General features: G+C 45.9%; 1 protein-coding gene across 1 annotated transcript in view; it reads right to left on the reverse strand.

Moving 5' to 3' along the window:
* Nucleotides 1-1,454: 1,454 nt before the first annotated feature.
* LOC138528224 (extracellular calcium-sensing receptor-like) overlaps nucleotides 1,455-20,154 on the reverse strand; it is a 172,433-nt gene continuing 153,733 nt past the window's right edge. The window contains exon 5 of the mRNA XM_069639681.1: nucleotides 1,455-2,397. Coding sequence (XP_069495782.1) covers nucleotides 1,481-2,397 — 917 coding nt within the window. The 3' untranslated portion in view covers nucleotides 1,455-1,480. The remainder of the gene's footprint in view (nucleotides 2,398-20,154) is intronic.

Here is a 20,154-nt window from a genome sequence, read left to right on the forward strand (position 1 = left end):
AGACATGCTGGGACCACTTCTGACCCCAGTGCGTCCGTTCCCGGTCGGCGACAGGCTGTCATAGAAGGGAAGAAGGGACTATGGGCCTCATTCCGAGTTTGGAGGTAATCATGGCGCTATTAGCGCCATGACTACCTCCAATACTGGTATTGTGTCCCCCCTCGTTCATTGGGGATTTACCGGTCTAGTCTGACCTTTGCAGGACTGGTAACTCCCCATTGAAAAAGCCATTCCCCATTCCCATTTCAGCCCCCATAGGGCTCAATGGGAAGGCGCTAATAACGGTACCACAAATTACGGTACCATTATTAGCTCTGAAGTCCCTTAACGGGCCCCATCCATAATGCTTGGTAAAACCAGGCGTTAAGGTCGGGACCCGCTAAGGGACCTCGGAATAGGGTACAAAGGGATTACTGGCACCAGTGTCCTTAACGGTGCCCGGTATCCCTTTGCGCCCACCTCGGAATGAGGCCCTATGTGTAGTCCCTTCTGTCCTTTCCATGGAAGCCATTTTCTTGTTTACTTTTTTTAATGAGCACCATGGAAAGAGAGACGGGACTACGTTTAGTTCCCTTTTCCCGTTTCTACGGCAGGCATTTTTTTGATTACTTTTTTCAATGGCCACCAGGGAAAGGGAAAACAGACTATGGGCCCCGCAGCATTACCTGAAATGGGAATGCCCCCCCCCCCTGCTCTGCGCTTATTCCTTAAATGAAGAATCGTAAGGGAATAATAAGCTGCTTTTTTAATCGCATATTGGAGTAGGGCAGCTCGAATTAAACATTGCTATGATATATGTCAGCCCAGAAATATTCCTTACAATAATGAAAGCTAATTTAATTTTTTTAAGTATATCATGATTGTATCTTTAAGAAGGTTGGACATGAAGGAGATATTATGGGTCGTTAGTCACCACCATTGATGGCCAAGGACATTTCTAATGAGTAGGCTGACGATATTGGTTCATCAAATACTTGTGTCTGGTGCAAGCCCATCATTCCAGTTTTTCTGTCGTTCGTAACCTACTTATACAAATAAATAAAAAAAAATACATCACCCAAGTAGGTAGCTCACAAGTTTAATGCTCGCCACTCACATGGGGCCAGTGTGTATTTTGCAGCTTTAAAACCAATGGCAGGGTCGATTCAGCACTTCATCCTCCCAAGGAGGAACCCTTAGCTTGGGTAGTAGTAACACCTGTTATTGCAATTCCTATCATCAGGCATGAAGGGCTATACAAGAAGCAAAACAATTGTTAGCTAACATACTGTTATCAAATTTGCTAGTAATATTTTAGGAAATGTCAAATCGCAAGATAACCAGCGATAGGTTCAGACACAGTTTAATGTAGTTAAGGGGCTACAGTACTAAGACCCCCATAACAAGGAATTGTGTACGGGTCTCCTAAAAATACCCAATGAATGTAGTGTAACAATCCCCATGAAAGCAATTACAGCCAAACTGGTCCTTTACTTTCATTTTACTTCTTTCCACCAGTCTTAGTTTTTCCAACAAGAAAATCTTTGGTATTTCTTTCAGGTCTCACTAAAATGATATAACACTTGGGAAGGAATATGCAGCAGAGGAGGCCAGCGCTGGAGCACAGGATGGCAAACACCTCCACGGCCACCATGTACTTCCCGCGTGTGCTCAGGTATGCTGGGATGAAGGAGATCCACACACTGACAAACACCAGCATACTGAAGGTGATCAGCTTGGCCTCGTTGAAGCTTCCAGGGAGATTCCTGGAGAGAAAGGCCACGATGAAGCTGACAGTAGCGAGGAGGCCCATGTATCCCAGCATGCAGTAGAAGAAGATGTTTTCGCCTTCGTTACATTGGAATATGATTTTCTCATTATAGGCCCTCAAGTTTTGTTCTGCATATGGAGACGCTCTCACCAGCCAAACAACACAGATAAGAACTTGTACCAAGGAACAGGAAAAGACGATGCAGTTTGGTGTCTTGGATCCAAGCCACTTCCTTGCAGGGCTGTTGGGATTGGTTGCCTTGAAGGCAATGACAACAATGATTGTTTTTGCAAGAACCGAGGAGACACTGATTGAAAAAACCAACCCAAAGACAATCTGTCGAAGCATGCAAGCCATGTTTCTTGGACGACCGATGAAGATGAAGGAGCAGAGGAAGCAGAACATGAGTGCAAGTAGCAGTAGGTAACTGAGCCCACGATTGTTGGCTTTGACGATAGGAGTGTCTCGGTACTTAATGAAGACACACAGGACCGACACAGCAAGCAATGAACATAAGGTTGCAGAGGTGCTGAGCGTAAGACCCAGCGGCTCTTCATATGAGAGGAATTCAATCACTTTAGGGATGCACTGGTCCCGTCTTTCATTGGACCATTCATCATCCGGGCATGCCTTGCAGTCAGTTGCATCTATGGTAAAGAGTAAACAGGATGTTACTAAGATAATGTATATTATTTGGTTAATCATAGCAGTGTCTTGATTAGCATGTTAGTCTCACAGTTCAGACTCTGATGATCTCATCATCACTTAACACTCTCTCTCATCACAAGGTGACTTTTTAGGCAACACTCTTTCCATTCCACCTGATTTTCACATATGAGGAGCGATGTCTATTAGACCTTCAAACTAACTGAGCTTTTCTTTTACGTCAGTCCATCTCTGGCTACTGCTTCATCTTTGCTTGACCCACAAGCCTACTCCCTGAGCAGGTGAAGCAAAGTTGCAGAGAGACTCAAGAAAACAACTCAGTCCTTAAATCGCACCTTTCCAACAGTGAAATATTCAGACAGTTGTATCTCCACCCCTGAACTGACCCCTGAGTGGTTGTTGCCAGAGATCAATGGCTTGTTCCCATGCCCATTCCCCATTTGCTTCCTGGAGACTCGGCGTGGTTCTGAGGACCGGACATGGTGATTCGATAAGTAAAGTGTGTGCAAAGATGGCTAATGGGTGATTTCCCAAAGCCTTTCTGAGAATCCATGTCCCTAATCTCTAGCATTTACTGAAGTCCCTTGGCATCCCCATGGGCTAGATGGGCATCCAATTAATCTGCTTCCTGCTGGTTATCCTGGGCATACAATGAAGATCATTGAGAGCATCTCACGTGGACTGGCATAAGGGAGGGCGAGGGAGACCCATTCCCAACCACCCTCACACAATTCAGTAGTTGTTATGATCATTGGGACTCTCTTAAATAGCAAGAAAATGGAAATACTGCAGCGTCTGTTAACAACCCATATGCCACGTACAGTGAAAACCATTCATCTTCCAGTACCGGCTCGCAAGGGAAGCCCAAGGTTAATCTGGATGCACCCTGGAGACAGGAAACAACTGCATAGTAATGAGCGAGACCAGTGATAGCCCTGCAGAGCTCTGAGTAGGAAATGGTGCACCAGACTGACTTCATAATTGCACACTAGCCCTTTAAGTCCTTGACTGGCACACACAGCACTCGATTAACAATTATTAACAACCACAAGGTAACAATCAGGCACAACAGGGAACAGTTATGGAAACATGTAAATCACCAGATGAGAAACAATTGCAAATGGAGAATACCCTATGATGAGTAGGCAGAGTAGGAACTAACCTATCAGACATGCTATTGTGTAATCCACTATCTCGCAGGGACAGTAAAAATGCTCAGTTTAGCAGAAAGGAGATCATACAGTGCTACTCACCACATGGCAGAGAGATAAGGAAAGAAGCAGAATGGAAGGAGATTAATGAGAACAAAAGCTTGGACCCTGTGGCAGTCTACCTTAAGAAGGCAAACCTGCCGAGTGTTATATCTCAGACACTTGTAAAGACTAGAACAAGGAAGACAGCTGAGAATCTGTAGGGGTCTCTAGCTCAGACACCGGTGAGGACTAGAAAAAAGGAAGAGAGCTGACAGTCTATGGGGTCTTTATCTCAGACAATGGTGAAGACTAGAACAAGGAAGAGATCTGAGAGTCTGCAGGGGAATCTATCTCAGACAATGGTAAAGACTAGAACAAGAAGAGAATTGAGAGTGCGTGGGTGTCTATATCGTAGACAATCGGGAAGATTAGAACAAGGAAGAGGTCTGAGAATAACTGTGTATCTATATCTCAGACAATGGTGAAAACTAGACCAAGAAAGAGGACTGAGAGTCTGTGGACGTCAGTATCTCAGACAATGGGGAAGATTAGAACAAGGAAGAGATCTGAGAGTCTGTGGGTGCCTACATCGTAGGCAATGGTGAAGACTAGACCACGGAAGAGGTAAGAGAATCTGCAGGGGAATCTATCTCAGACAATGGTAAAGACTAGAACAAGAAGAGAACTGAGAGTCTGTGGGTGTCTATATCTCAGACAATGGGGAGGATTAGAACAAGGAAGAGATCTGAGAGTCTGTGGGCATCTACCTCTTAGGCAATGGGGAAGATTAGAACAAGGAAGAGATCTGAGAGTCTGTGGGAGTCTATATCTCAGACAATGGTAAAGACTAGAACAAGAAGAGAACTGAGAGTCTGTGGGCGTCTATATCTTAGACAATGGGGAATATTAGAACAAGGAAGAGATCTGAGAACAAGTGTGTATCTATATCTCAGACAATGGTGAAAACTAGACCAAGGTAGAGAACTGAGAGTCTTTGGGGGTCCATATCTCAGCGTTGGGGGTATATCTCAGACAATGGTGAACACTAGACCAAGGAAGAGAACTGAGAGTCTTTGGGGGACTATATTTCATACAATCGTGAAGTCTAGACCAAGGAAGAGAACTGAGAGTCTTTGGGGTCCATATTTCAGTGTTGGGGGTATATCTCAGACAATGGTGAAGACTAGACCAAGGAGGAGAACTGATAGTCTTTGGGGGTCGATATCTCAGCGTTGGGGGCACATCTCAGACAATGGTGGAGACTAGACCAAGGAAGAGACCTGACAGTCTGTGGGCGACTATATCTTAGGCAATGGGAAAGATTAGAACAAGGAAGAGATCTGAGAGTCTGTGGGCATTTATATCTTAGACAAAGGGGAAGATTAGAATAAGGAAGAGATCTGAGAACAATTGGGTGCCTATATCTCAGACAACGGTGAAAACTAGACCAAGGAAGAGAACTGAGAGTCTTTGGGGGTCGATATCTCAGCGTTGGGGGTATATATCTCAGACAGTGGTGAAGACTAGACCAAGGAAGAGAACTGAGAGGCTGTGGGTGTCTATATATCTGACAATGGTGGAGATTATAACAAGGACAACATCTGAGAGTCTGTAGGGCTCTATATGTGAAATGCTGTCAGAGACTTGAAAGAGAGAGGAAGCAGAAAGCCTTCTATGGGCTATATATACCAGATGCTGGAAGAAACCAGAACCCGAGAGAGGGATCCGAATGGTTGCCAAGAGCTATATCTCAGAAGTTGGTGAAGACCAGAACCAGCGAAAGACCTGAAATGTTGAAGGAGAGTTAATAGTTGTCAAGGAGGGTGACTTGTCTCTGTTCAGTGACAGTATCACAACCTAATTAAGACCTTATAGATATTGATATTTTATTTGTATTGTGCTCGTACACGTGTTCAGAGCGTGACGAGATAAGGGAGGGGAACAAGGGAGACCAAAACAACGATCTTACTAGGCCCGAGACAGAACAGATCAGCATGTGAGAAGCGGAGCGAAGGCAGAACTAATAAGGAAGGTCTTCAGGTGCTTCCGGGATCGGAGATGGTTCTCCTTAAGTGGCAGGGAGGCCCCAGCCAAAGACAGAGATCTACCCTCAGCCCGCTCCTTTGAAAAACCATTGACCCTGAGCGAGTTAGAGATGTAGGAGAGAAGTGCTCGGTAGGGAAGGTATTTACTGAGGGACAGATGAAGGTATTTTGAACCCATGCCCCAGAAAGCATTGTGGACTATGCAAAGGGTCTTGAAATTAATCATTGCAGCCACTGGGGGGCAGTGGAGAGACTTTAGGGCTGGAGAGATACGATCCCATGGCTTGAGGCCAAGGACAAGTCTTGCAGTCCTGTTCTGGATTAGTTGCAACGGATGGAGAGTAGAGGCAGGTAGATTTAGAAGGAGGCTGTTGCAATAATCCAACCTGACAGTGAGATTCTGGGGGAAGGAGAGGAAAGGCAGAATACCTCTGAGGAGGTGAAGTAGGAAGAGTGACAGGAAAGGAGGGTGAAGGTGTGCCGATGAGGAGGATCTCCGTCTTGCTGGCTTTCAGGCAGAGATCATTGGTGGCACACCAATCCTCAATGGAAGATAGGCAATCAGAGATGAGAGAAGGAGAAGAGGTGGCCAAGGGAATCCTGAAAATGAGTTCAGTGTCATCACTATAGCACTGAAAATTGGACAAAAAAAATGGCAATGCGGTGGGTGAGAGTTTCCAGGTATTGGTTGGACCCCTGGGGAACACCGCAGGTAGAAATGGAGATAGATGAAAGGAAGGACCCAAGTTGCACCTGGGAAGGTCGATCAGAGAGGAAAGAGCCTGATCGGTGATGCCCAGGTTGTCACAGAGACGGTTGAGCAGGATGGTATGGTTGACTGTTTCGAAGGCATAAGAGAGATTGAGTAGGATGAGGATAGATGGGATGTTAGAGTCAAGGTTGGAGAGCAGATCTTCACGGATGTCCAGGAGAGCAGTTTCCATGCTTCTGGCAGCTCTAAAGCCAGACTGATGGTTGTGGAGACAACCAACAGAATCAGAGTGCCAGATGGCCAGTTTTTCCAGGAGTTTGCCCAGAAATGAAATGATGGAGATTGGGTGATAGTTAGCTGGGCAAGAAGGGGAGGGGAGGGGAAGGCACCTGAGGCAAATTATTGGTTGCAGAAATCAGCCAGGGCAGGAGCAAAGTTGTCAATGTGGTCCTTGATGGTTTTGGAAGAACAGGGAGGAACCTGTTTTGACGAGACTTTCATAAATCTAACTTGTCTAGCAACCTCATCGGGGAGAAAAGAGGAAATGACAAGAAGGAGGGTGAGGGGGTGGCTTTAGGAAGGCCAAAGTTCACAGAAGAAAAGGGAAGAAGAGGGTGAGGCGACAAGGGGGTGGACAGGATGTCGTGGGTTTTTGAGATGAAGTGAGAGGCAAGGACCGTGCAAAGGGCCTGGGAGGTGACAGGAGAGGTAGAGACTGCAGCAAGGTTGGCTAGCTCCTTGCAGATTCTAAAGAGTTTGGATGAATTGTTAAATGCTGCAGAGGCACAGGCTTTGATGTGGGTTCTCTTCTTAGTGTGGACAGAGAGTCGGTATTGCCATTGGAACACGCGACAGGTCAGTTTGTCAGATGATGAACATGAAGCCCTCCATTTCCTCTCAACCACGCTACACTTACGTTTAAGTATAGCTAGTTCAGAGTCGTACCAAGAGTTGCACTTGGCGTTGGGCTTCAAACGGATCATCATGACAGGGGCAAGAGCATCAAGAGTATCAGAAATAGAAGAGTAGAGCATAGACAGGGCTGGGTCAGGATGAGAGTCAGCCAGAGGTGGATGGGCGGTGGAGTAGGTGGCGGTGAAAGCCTCAACTGACACACGCTTAATGGGCCAGATGTCTGAGAAGGCAGGTGGCAGTGTTGGGGTCGGCTTGACCTGGGGGGAAGAGAGGGAGAGATGAGAGGAGGGAGTGATCACTCCAGGAGAAAGGAGTGGTCAGAGGGGTGGAGAGGGTGAGGTCAGAAGAGATCAAGACATCAAGTGTGTGCCCTGCAGAGTGAGTCTGGCCAGAGGAGAGGATAGAAAAGGAGAGGGAGTCACAGAGGTCACGGAAGAGTACAGAGGAGGACCAAGGAGAGTCAAGATGGATATTGAGGTCACTAAGAAGGAGGAGTTGAGTGGTTGAGGCCAGGAGGAAGTACGAGAAGTCCACCCACTCAGTGAGAAATGAAGTGATCTGACGAGGAGGCCGGTAGATAGTAGCCACAGTAAGAGGGTGGCTAGGAGAGAGAGAAAGCCTGCAGACAAGGCATTCAAAAGAGGAGTAAGTCTGTGTGGGAATGGCAGAGGCAGGAATCCACTCAGGAAAGATCAGAGCTACACCCCCTCCGGACCGGGTGGATCTGGGTGCGGAGAGGATCTTGTGACCATCGGGGAGCAGAGTGTCAAAGCTCGTGACACAGCTGGCCGTGAACCATTTAGCTTATGGTAGGGGGAAGTAATACTTCCTGATAGGAATGTGTTGAAGTATATTGAGACTGGCGCATGAGGGTACATGATGGCTGGTGGGTGGTAATATCACAGCCTGACAAAATACCCCTCCTTAATGAGGTTAGCATCACAAACACCTTACAGTTTACCCTCTCCTGGCATTGTTTTATTTTGCTTATTTTACAAAAGAAAATGCTGTGGTTATTTGTGGAAATTCCACATCTCCTCATGGGAGTTCAGCCCAACTCCACCCTGACCAATTTAATAAAGACTTTGTATAGAAAAGTACCTTTCTGACTTGTGATGTCTAGCAGTCTCACGTTAGTGTTAGGCCGACACTTGTAACACAACTTGTCCCAGAGGTTTTTCAGTTATAAAAATAAAGTAGACAGACACAAGTAGATAGTATACCTCTTACTTACTTGGGTAACCTGATACATGCAAACAAACACAATAAGGATGCACTAAAATACATGGAACTTCCATGTCAGTCTAGAAAAGAATAGTGATCTTAAATAGGTGGATACCTAAAACAGTACAGCTGACCTCTACAAAGTAAATCACATGGTAATATAGGCAGAATACACTCACAAACACATGGCAGTTGGCTAGGCATTGTACTAGAAGAATATGATCAAAAATAGGCAAATGATTAAACAAAGGTTATTCTTAGCCGAGGTACGGAATAGGGACCTTACCATTAGCTAGGGCCCAAGGAAAAGCCACCTGTTCAGGACACTTATAAACCCAGTACACAAGTTTGCTAACTTAGTTCTTCTTTGATGGCTCAAAAGCATTGACCTCATCTTCTTGGTTCGTTTAACAACCTCAATCTTTATTTGAAAAGTTTTGAGTTGTCATGATGTACTTGGTTATCATTGCATGTGTCTTCGAACTGACAGCCTGATAGTGTGACATTATTAGGACCCTACGGCTGTGTCTTTGAGTAAGAGGGGCTTGACCTTCTCGATTAATGACTCAATTGTGCAAAGCTGTTTGTTTGGTGCAGGTTTATCGAGTTTAGCAAGGCAGCTCAATGGTGATGACAGTATCAATCAATCATACAAAGGAGGGAGGATCTGATAGGTAAAACAGACATACCCATCACAAGCCTCTTGTGCATTGGAAACTCATAGAAAATGTGTTGTATCCAAACTATTGGCTACAATTGAAGAACTCGGACTCCTCCATGACTACTAGTCCAGCTACCACCCTATATACAGTACAGAGAATGCCACCATCCAAGTGGTGGACACCACATTGCATTTAATCAACATGGGTGACTCACCCCTACTAGTCGTTTTGACCTCTCTGTTTCATTTGACACCATCGACCATCAGATACTCTTCACCCTCCTCCCTTGCTAACTAATTACCCATGCCCCTTCCCCATTATTAGCTCCCCACTCCCTTGAATACCTGCTTCCCTCACAGTGTGTTTACCCCATGACTTGTAAAGTGCTTTGTTGCTTCCTTGAAGCTATGTCAGTGCTCCAAATATTCTAATGATAATAATTATATATGAAACATCTCGGAATATTCCAAAAACATCCCAACATAGCCATTCAATAACTATATTGACATCATACAGCTGTGCCTCAAGGTCAAAGGCCTCCAAGACCTCACACGCCTGCATACTGAATCTGTTGGTTGTCTCCATGATCACCAGCCTGGCTTTAGAGCTGCCAGAAGCAAGGAAACTGCTCTCCTGAGCACCCATGAAGACCTGCTCTACAATCATGACTCTAATCTCCTTTCTGTCCTCATTCTCCTTGCTCTATCCTTTGCTTTTGATACGGTCAACCGTGCCATCGTGCTCAATCGCCTCCATGACAACTTGACCTCCTTTCTCACCGACCGACGCTCTCAGGTCCAAGTAGGGTCTTTCCTCTCTTCTATGTCTCTCTCTACTTGTGGTGTTCCCCAGGGGTCTAACCTCTCTCCCTGACTTTTGAACCACTACTTGGCACCTCTTGCCCACCGCCTCGCTACTTTGTGCTCCAATTTTCACTGTGATGCGGATGACACCCAGCTCTCTTTCAGGCTCCCCTCAGCCACCTCTTCTCCTTCTCTCATACGAATTGAGGAACGATGTTCAGCCAACAATCTCTGCCTTAATGCCAGTAAGACGGAGATCCTCCTCATTGGGACACCTGCTCCATCCTTTCCTCTCTCTCTCTCTCTCTCTGGCTGCCCACTCTGGGCCCTCTTCCTGCTCCTTCCTGTGAGGCTAAGAACCTTGGTGTCATCTTCGACCCCACCCTCCCATTCTCTCCTCACATCTATGATGTCTCTAAGAAGTCACACTACCAGCTGCACCTCCTCAGAGGTATTCTTCCTTTCCTCTCCTTCCCCCAGAAACTCACGGTCTCCAGAGCTCTGGTCCTCTCTAGGCCGGACTACTAAAACAGCCTCTTTCTAAATCTGCCTACCTCTACTCTTTGACCTTTACAACTTATCCAGAACAGGACTGCAAGGTTGTCCTTGGCCTCAAGCCCATGGATCATATCTCTCCAGCCCTGAAATCTCTTCATTGGCTCCCTGTGGCTGCAAGGATCAAGTTGAAGACCCTCTGCATTGTCCACAAGGCTTTCTGGGGCCTGGGACTGCTCTACCTACAACGTTATCTACTTAAACATCTTCCTTCTCGAGCTCTTCGCTCATCCACCTCTAATTCTCAGAGGGTCAGACGCCTCACCAAGCAGAGATCTGAAGGCAGATCTCTCTCCTCAGCTGGGGTTTCCCACTGGAACAGTCTCCCTGTCGCTCTCAAACTTGAGTAGAATCACCTCCAGTTCCAGAAGCAACTCAAGACCATCCTTTTCATTTCTGCTTTCTCTCTTCATCTCCCCTGCTGACATACCTGACTGCTCTGCGCACCGGTCTCCTGAATACCATCTGAACTCGGGCCCAGGCTCCTGCAGGTCCAGCTGCCCTTGCACCTCCTCCACGTAACCCCAGCATTGAAGGGTTTGTACCTGCAACGCTACAGTCCCTTCTCTTTGCACTTATGAGTCATTCACTGGCTGCACTTATTGAGTTACCTGAACTTCTCCCCCCCACCGTCACTTCTCCACTTCCCACTTCCCGCACTTGCATGATCTCAATGACACACTAGTAATATTGTTGTTTTACCCTTCCTTTGTTTCCCCCTCCTTGTCTTGTCGCGCCTAGAAACACCTGCGTTATAAATGCCACATCATATCAGATCATATCATGATTGCCTGGCCACCAGCCAAACCTGGATATTGAATGTCTACTTTGAGTCTAACCTGACCAAGACCAAATTAATCCTCATTGGACCCCCTGCCAAGCAGCATGTCCAAATGTTGCTTACTGATACGCATTTAAAAGGGTTCATCCCTCAGGCATTAGCTCTGGGGAAAGTCCAGGATTAATTGTCAATAGCAGCCTCTCCTTTCAAAAGTAGTCAGGAAACCCCACATGGCCTGGCTAAAGATCAGCACAATCTGCAAAACCGGACCCTTCCTCCCCCCATACAATGTCCACACATTGCTTCAAGCTCTTGTGGTCTCACACATTGACTGGGGAAATGCCCTATTTACCTGACTGCTAACTCTGCATCTATCCCCCTCGCGACTGCCCACCACACCACAGGCAGCCCCATACAGATGCCCACAAATTCAATCACATCTCTCCCTCTCTGCACAAGCTCCACTGGCTTCCGGTCCACACCGGGATGTTATACAAAACTGCTTGTACATCTACAAAGGAGTCATGAATGGCACACCAACATACTTGGAGTCTAAACTCCACACCTCTGGATGCTTGCCTGCCTCCCGAGGCAAATCCATCAAAAGGTTGAAATCAAAGCCTGCAAAGAGAAGACCCACACCCAGTCCCTCTCCTGCCATTCCCCAGCCTTCTGAATCTCTATGTGGCTGCAGGTATAGAATGCCCCGACCATTCTCCAGTTTTGAAAAAACACAAAAAATGTGCTTCTTCCATCAATTCCTCCCACACGACTAAATACACCTTTTTTCCACTCACCCACCAGAAGAACTGTGCTGCTGTCCAAAAACACCAGGCCCGACGGTGACTCCCACACATTGTAAAACACCTCTGCTGATCTCGGGCTATGTTCACACCGCAAACAATCAAATCAATACATGCCATGAAACCATGATGGATCAGGCAGCGGCCCATTCCTGAATCCATCCCATGGGTCCACAGTGCATTGTTGGCAATGAAGAGCTCAACATTGCCAAAGAGTCCTTTTTGGTTTTTCTGAGCAACTGAAGTTGCCAGAAGTAACACTGAACTTTGGGAATCTGAGGGACCGTCCAGAAAACCAGCCAAACTGGTGTTGATGCCTCAAAGGCCGAAGTTACCGGAGGCCCCTCCAGGCACCCTGATTCCCACTGGTGTACTGCTCCCCAGAAGTAGATATGACCCTCTGCTCTCTAGGGGTATTGCAGGAAGCCCCCACTTTATTTTCCTGCCTTCACTGCTCTGGAAGAAGGCCTTAAGTCCAGAAAACGCCTGCAATTAACCAACCAGTCAATTACCCCCACTGCATTTCAAATGAGGCCCTTGGAATTCTCTACAACTAAGCAACCCTCAAACAGAAATACGTGTTTCCAGTTGATTGGTTACGCAGGTGATGTGGAACTATCCTGTTAAGTTTGCTCTCCAGTTCTGGAATACTCATATTCTCCAACGTTCACCAAATGTAGCATTTTAAATGTTTAAACTATGGATGCTCTTCTTAGTTAAAATGTGTGCGAGCAAATAGAAGAGGATCTTGTATACATACCTTCCTTCCTTCTTTTCTTTCTCTTTCTTCCTTTCCTTCTTTTGTTCTTTCACTCCTTCCTTCTTTTGTTCTTTCTTTATCTCTATTTCGGTTTCCTTCTTTCTTTCTTTCTTTTTCGTTTTCTATCCTTCTTTCTTTTGCTCTTTCTTTCTTTTGTTCTTTCGCTCTTTCTTTTGTCTTTTGCTCTTTCTTTCTTTCCTTCTTTCTTTCTATCTATTTAGTTTTCTTTCTTTCATTCTTCCTTTCGTTCTTTTGCTTTTACTTATTTTAGTTCTTTCACTCTTTCTTTCTTTTATTCGTTCTTTCTTTCTCTCTATTATGTTTTCTTTCCTTTTTTTTTCTTACTTTCCTTTCTTCTTTCATTCTTTCGTTTGTCTTTCTTTGTCTTGCTTACTTAATTTCATTCTTTCTCTCTCTCTGTCTCTCTGTCTGTCTCTCTCTCTCTTTCTCTCTCTCTTTCTCTCTCTCCTTCCCTGTTTCTAAGATAGGTTTGGAGATCCTGGCAGACAAACTGCTGTCAACACATCCTTCTTGCCTGTGGATAGTATGAGTGCAGGGGACCTCTAAATGCAGCTATGTATGGGTGTATGTCTAAGTGTGGGATGATCCTAACTGGCAAGCAATGGGGCACTGTATATAGCTATGAGCTGTGGCTGGCAAACAACGGAGCCCTGTATTGTGGCTGGCAAGCAATGGAGTGCTGTATATAGCTATGAGCTGTGGCTGACAAGCAACAGAGCACTGTATATAGCTATGAGCTGTGGCTGGCAAGCAACGGGGCGCTGTATATAGCTATGAGCTGTGGCTGGCAAGCAACGGAGCGCTGTATATAGCTATGAGCTGTGGCTGGCAAACAACGGAGCGCTGTATATAGCTATGAGCTGTGGCTGGCAAGCAACGGAGCGCTGTATATAGCTATGAGCTGTGGCCGGCAAGCAACAGAGCGCTGTATATAGCTATGAGCTGTGGCTGGTGAGAGGAGGTCATGGAAGAGCAGTGGAAAATCTCTTGCCCAAAAGTGCAAACTAACTTGAGGTGTGGAAAGGCCCAGCTGATTGGGTCCTTGCAGATATTACTTGCAGCAACTGGTTGTCAGTGTTTGAGAACCTGTTAATGTTGTTCTGGGTTGCAGCTATTATCAAACAGGCATTGGCAATGCCAACGGTTTGGGGGTTTGTGTAGGCATGGGAAAGACCCTTGCCAGTCACTGCCATAGTTGATGGTAGCAGCTGCAAAATGGTGCCAGTACCTGACCATATAATAGCAGTGCCTGGCAAATGTTAATATGTATACCTAAGTCAACACTGCTGGCTTTGCAAATGCTTATTTTTAACACAGGACTGCTGTGAAGGGCACACATAGTGCTTGTAATTAGAGTGGCTGAAGGCAGACCTGGTTAAGAAATTTTACTACACAAGTAGCGTGTTTACAGCTCCAATTAACACTCAGAAAACACAGGCAGGTTCTACCAGCACGAAGTTTGATGGTATGGCTTAAAATAGCTACCAATGGCCTGTTAGAGGGCTATGGGCCAAGTAGAGATCCCATGGCCCAGATCCCATGGCCCTCTAACAGCAATGGCCTGTTAGTGGGCCATGAGCCGAGTAGAGATCCCAAGGCCTTCTAACAGCAATGGAGGCCTGTTAGAGGGCCATAGGCCAAGTAGAGACACCATGTCCTCTAACAGCAATAGCCTGTTAGAGTGCCATGGGTCGAGCAGAGATCCCATGGCCCTCTAAAAGTAATGGTCTGTTAGAGGGCCATGGGCCAAGTAGAGATCCCAAGGCCCCCTAACAGCAATGGAGGCCTGTTAGAGGGCCATGGGCCAAGTAGAGACACCATGGCCTCTAACAGCAATAGCCTGTTAGAGGGCCATGGGCCAAAAAGAGGTCCCATGGCCCTCTAACAGAAATGGCATGTTAGAGGGCCATGGGCTGAGCAGAGATCCCATGGCCCTCTAACAGCAATGGCCTGTTAGAGGGCCGTGGGCCGAGCAGAGAGCCCATGGCCCTCTAACAGCAATGGCATGTTAGAGGGCCATGGGCGAAGCAGAGATCCCATGGCCTTAAATAGCAATGGCCTGTTAGAGGGCCGGCCGAGTAGAGATCCCATGGCCTCTAACAGCAATGGCCTGTTAGAGGGCCATGGGCCAAGCAGAGATCCCATGGCCTCTCACAGCAATGTCCTGTTAGAGGGCCATGGGCCGAGTATAGATCCCATGGCCCTCTAGCAGCAATGGCCTATTAGAGGGCCATGGGCCAAGTAGAGATCCCATGGCCCTCTAACAGCAATGTCCTGTTAGAGGGTCGTGGGCCGAGTAGAGATCCCATGGCCTCTAACAGAAATGGCCTGTTAGAGGGCCGTGGGAATGAGTAGAGATCCCATGGCCCTCTAACAGCAATGGCCTATTAGAGGGCCATGGGCCGAATAGAGATCCCATGGCCTCTAACAGCAATGGCCTGTTAGAGGGCCGTTGACCGAGTAGAGATCCCAAGGCCCTCTAACAGCAATGGCCTGTGAGAGGGCCGTTGGCCGAGCAGAGATCCCATTGCCCTCTAACAGCAATGGCCTATTAGAGGGCCATTGGCCGAGGAGATCCCATGGCCCTCTAACAGCAATGGCCTGTTAGAGGAACGTGGGCTGAGAAGAGATCCCATGGCCCTCTAACAGCAATGGCCTGTTAGAGGGTCATTGGCCGAGCAGAGATCCCATGGCCCTCTAACAGCTATGGCCTGTTAGAGGGCAGTGGGCTGAGTAGACATCCCATGGCCTCTAACTGCAATGTCCGGTTAGAGGGCCATGGGCCAAGTAGAGACACCATGGCCTCTAACAGCAATGGCCCGCTGGAGGGCTGTGGGCCGAGTAGAGATCCCATGGCCCTCTAACAGCAATGGCCTGTTATATATAAGGTGTTCTCTCACTTACTAGTACACTATTGAATATTATATTTAGTTATACCCAGTCTTGCATATGTTAACTAATGGCATATCTTGCTGACTGTGATAATTGATCACCTCCACTGGCTCAATACGTGTATGCACCTACTTTCTACTATAATTCTAGCTGTTTGCCTAGCACCTCTGACTAAGTAATAACTAGACGAACTTTGCAACTAACTGCCCCGCACTTGCAGTTGCATGTACGGCGATTGCACCTAATTGTTATCGATGCATGTATTGACTTGTTTTGAATGCCGAGATTGGCATTTACTGTGCCTCAGTTATTCCTTGTATACAGAGAATTGTTTTGACTATGCCTAGTTACTCCTCTGAATGCAGAGGGATATATTGACTCTGCTTTAGCTAGTGCCTTGATTACTGAACCCAGGACATCCCTGAATCTAGTATTCCTGACGTTCACTTATTATATGTTTGATTGTTATAATCACTAATATTCCTGCTATGACAGGCCTCACAGGTCTCAATATAATGCTAATGTACCTAGGACTACAATCATTAGCCCTATCTAGCTCTCCTCAGGAGAAACGCCTTCGTCCCACTCCTCCCACGGATACCCTAACTAGAATGAATATGTCATGTTCAGCAGGAGCCTTCATTCATTTGGGAATTGGAATAGCCTGCCTACGGTGTGACTGTCACTACCATATCCCCTGCCCCACCCCCTTCCTTAATACTACAGCACGCTTCCCAGATACCCACACCATGCCTAAAAATCCTTCCCTCACAAAGGATTTGACAAAGCTATGTCACCACACCAAAGTCCACCAATGTCTACCAACTACTCTTCCCCCTGACTTATGAACAAGATCACACCCCCTATCCAGACGGACAGCCCAGAAACACCCCCAGACCAGTACATCCTATTCTCCACTTGCCATCGCAACACAAAAAATGGTGTCAACCTAGTACTTCACCACCTGCCTCACGCCCTGTTGTGGGACTCATTAGAAGACTCAGACTATCCTCATGCTCCCACCAACAGCCCAACAGGACACAAATGTTAGACATTCATATCCAAAAAAAGCCAAAGGCTCACAGCCTTCCCAGTGCAGCGATTACCTCACACCTTAATGCAAATCCAATCAGCGCTAAATAACCTTCCATCTCTACCTCGACCCATGCAATGGCACATAGAGCAGAAGCTAATCACCTCTCAGATGCTCATCTCATCCCTAAGTTCCCAGTTATAACCAATGACGCCTTATTAAAAGGAGCACTTATCAACGTCAGATCCATCACTGCCCATGCACTGGACATTGCCGATGTTATTAAACGAATGACCTTGACTTCATTGCAGTCACCGAAACATGGCTCCACCCTGCCTCAGACCCGCATCTCTCACTAGCCATCCCTGAGGGGTATTCCATATTCAGGACGGATAGAATAAAATTGAAAGGGGGCAGAGTAGCCTTAAAAGATAAGAAAGTATTGAACATAAGAATCGCAACCAAACTCCCCTTCACTGCAGGTGAAAACATCACGCTAAAAATCACCCTCACACATACCTGCATGCTCACTCTACACATTATCTATAGGCCCCCAGGTGCCTTGTCCACATTTGAAGATGGTCAAAAGTGAGGACAGATTGACTAGCCCTCTCTGAACAATCCCTACTGCACAACAGGCTAAAGTGATCTGGATCTACTTTATCATTGGGTAGAAGAATCACCCAAAAACGGCGTTGATGTTTCCGTGTAACACACAACTTTAATTGCGAAAACAATTCCTTTATTAACCACTTTCAACCAACAATAATTCTACATTAATGGGGTAACTGAATTTGCTTTTCTTCAAACATAACAATTAGTTGGTTATGCACAAGAGATTGGGAAAGACAAATTAAATTCCCATTGCGATCGACATATGTTTCAGCCCTTAAAACGTATACAACATTCTCTCTTGGGTTGTCCCTTGATCAAATATTGGGCCATCTTCAGGACACAAAACAATGTATTCAGGAAGTTGAGTTTCAATCCCCAGTGGTAGATTGAGTGATCTAAAAAAATACATAAAACATTTTTAATAGAAGGGAAAGCCATACTAGCCAGCTAACTTAAAGGTGATGACTCATATTTTTTATTTGAAGAATCAACCACATCACTAACCTGTTGTCCATATACTATTTGGGACTTCTGAGCTTTACACACTGGTGAGTAAAATATATGGCATCCATTGTCTTATTCCCTGAAAAGAGAGAAAATGGAACTAATGAATGTCCCTTCGTGTAAGTTATTGTTGATTTTATTTTTTATGGACATGTCCTTTTTTAAGGTGAGCACTGCCATATGACTTACTTGTTCACTCATTCTTTGACTGTGCTTTCGAAAAGGTGGCACTCGTGCCTTTCAGTAATGGACCGAGTGGGAGCAGCACAGCGGAGCTCTCTTTTGTTCAATTTCTCAATGTCTGCCAAAAGAAAATAAGGGCATGCTTAAGTATCGCCATTCATTTTTTGGCAACAGAAAAACTAGTCCTTTTGTTAAACCAACATGTTTATGTAATGGTCTGACTTTTGCTCTTAATTTAGGGGCAGATTCATTTAGTATTCATTCATTACTACCGCATTCAAATATCAGACCTTCTTTGTTTATATATACTGAAATGTGACCTGGAAAAACAAGTCCCCTCCAACCCATCACTGTATATCAGAATTATAAAGTGCCGCACTGTCATCGCTTCTTGTTATCTCTTACTTGTGAAGTGTGTTGCTGTTCCTTCTTGCGCCGGCCATTCCATGCTGTATGGGGTGTCAGGGCAGCCGCGTAATGATTTTTTAACTTCCTTCTGGTCACGTGATTTTACGATTCTGAACACATGACTTGATGCGTACTGAAAGTTACTTAATCAGACTTCGCGATGTAATGCATTTAACTGTTATAAAGGGTGCAAAAAGAATGTATTCCTAATGCTACATTGTGATTGACAACTTCACTTGAAGTTTGGAGATAATCAAACATCACCTCGTGGGTCATTACTGTATGTTTTGTTATGTACAGTGCTGTGGTGGAGTACCGTAAATATCCTTATTGCGGCACACGTAATTGAGGAATGTGTCTTGTTTGCTTTCAGTTTTGAAACTGATGCTTGTCAAAGGCATAATTTGACGCAATGTCAGAGGCTGCAGATTGCAGGTTGTAACTGCCTTGTGCTATATTTCTGTCTGAGATAGTCTATATTTGTTTGTCTACTGTGTATCACTGTCAGAAGTCCATCCAAGGGCTCAAAGTTAATCAAACACAATCCTTAAGGCATGTGGAAAAACCCTAAATGATATAGGATAGCGTGATGTAGAGTTATGGTTTCTTCTATATAACTCTATAATATTGTAGGGACGGTTTAGGTGGTTCACTATATTACACCAGTGTAAGTGAACTCAATCTGTTCAAAGCCAAAACAGTTTTTTCCATGAGACTCTGTGGGCCCCATTACAACTGAGGCGGAACGGGTTAACGGGCTCCGCTAAAGGAGGTGGGCCCGTTAAACCCGTTCCGCCTCATTATGAGGTTCCCTCGCGGGACCCGATCTGCACCTCTGGTTTTACCAGACGTGCAGAGCGGGTCCCGCGAAGGGACCAGGGACTTAACAATGGGCCGGCTGTAATCGGCACGTTGTTAGCTCACTCCCCCATTCCCGTTGAGTCCTATCGGGGCTCAAATGGAAATGGGGACGGTCCGGGCCCGGGTTCCTGGAGGGAGGAATTACCACGCCCTCCGAACTCAGAATGGCCTGGTATTTCCCCATTCAGGGAACCCGGACCCGATTTTGGCAGCAGCCATGCCACCAATAGCAGCATGGCTACCGCCAAAGTTGTAATGAGGCCCAAGGTCTCTTATTATCCGCAGTAGTTTCCTATTTTTCCCAAAAAACGGAGAGGTTTGAAGAAAGGAATTTACTGTATACTTGAAGGGGTGGCACCTATTGATTGCCCATGTGGTATTCCTAGATGCACACACTCCATTCCACGGCAATATTGAGGCCATGTTTTGCAGTGTCTAAAGCATAGATGCACCTCTGTTCGCACTTAGTAAGGTTTAGAATTCTGTTCCCTCTTCTCAGAGATTGTTTAATGACTTGGGTGACGCACTAGAGCATTTCAGTGCATTTGTGTTGTTTAGCTATAAAATGAGCTACTAATGGCTTAGACTCTATTTTGTTTCTGATGCACGATTTGTGCTCACATATTCTTTGGCATATTTGTCACTTTGTTTTACCTATATAAACCAAGTCACAGGGACATTTGATGGCATAGACAGCCCATTTTGTAAGGCAGTTGGTGAAAGATGTCAATTGTATGACTTTATTTCTCTTATTTATGTGATATTTTT

Source organism: Ambystoma mexicanum, chromosome 7q (genome assembly GCF_040938575.1).
Source record: "Ambystoma mexicanum isolate Mex_15411 chromosome 7q, UKY_AmexF1_1, whole genome shotgun sequence".
Classification (NCBI taxonomy): Eukaryota; Metazoa; Chordata; class Amphibia; order Caudata; family Ambystomatidae; genus Ambystoma; species Ambystoma mexicanum.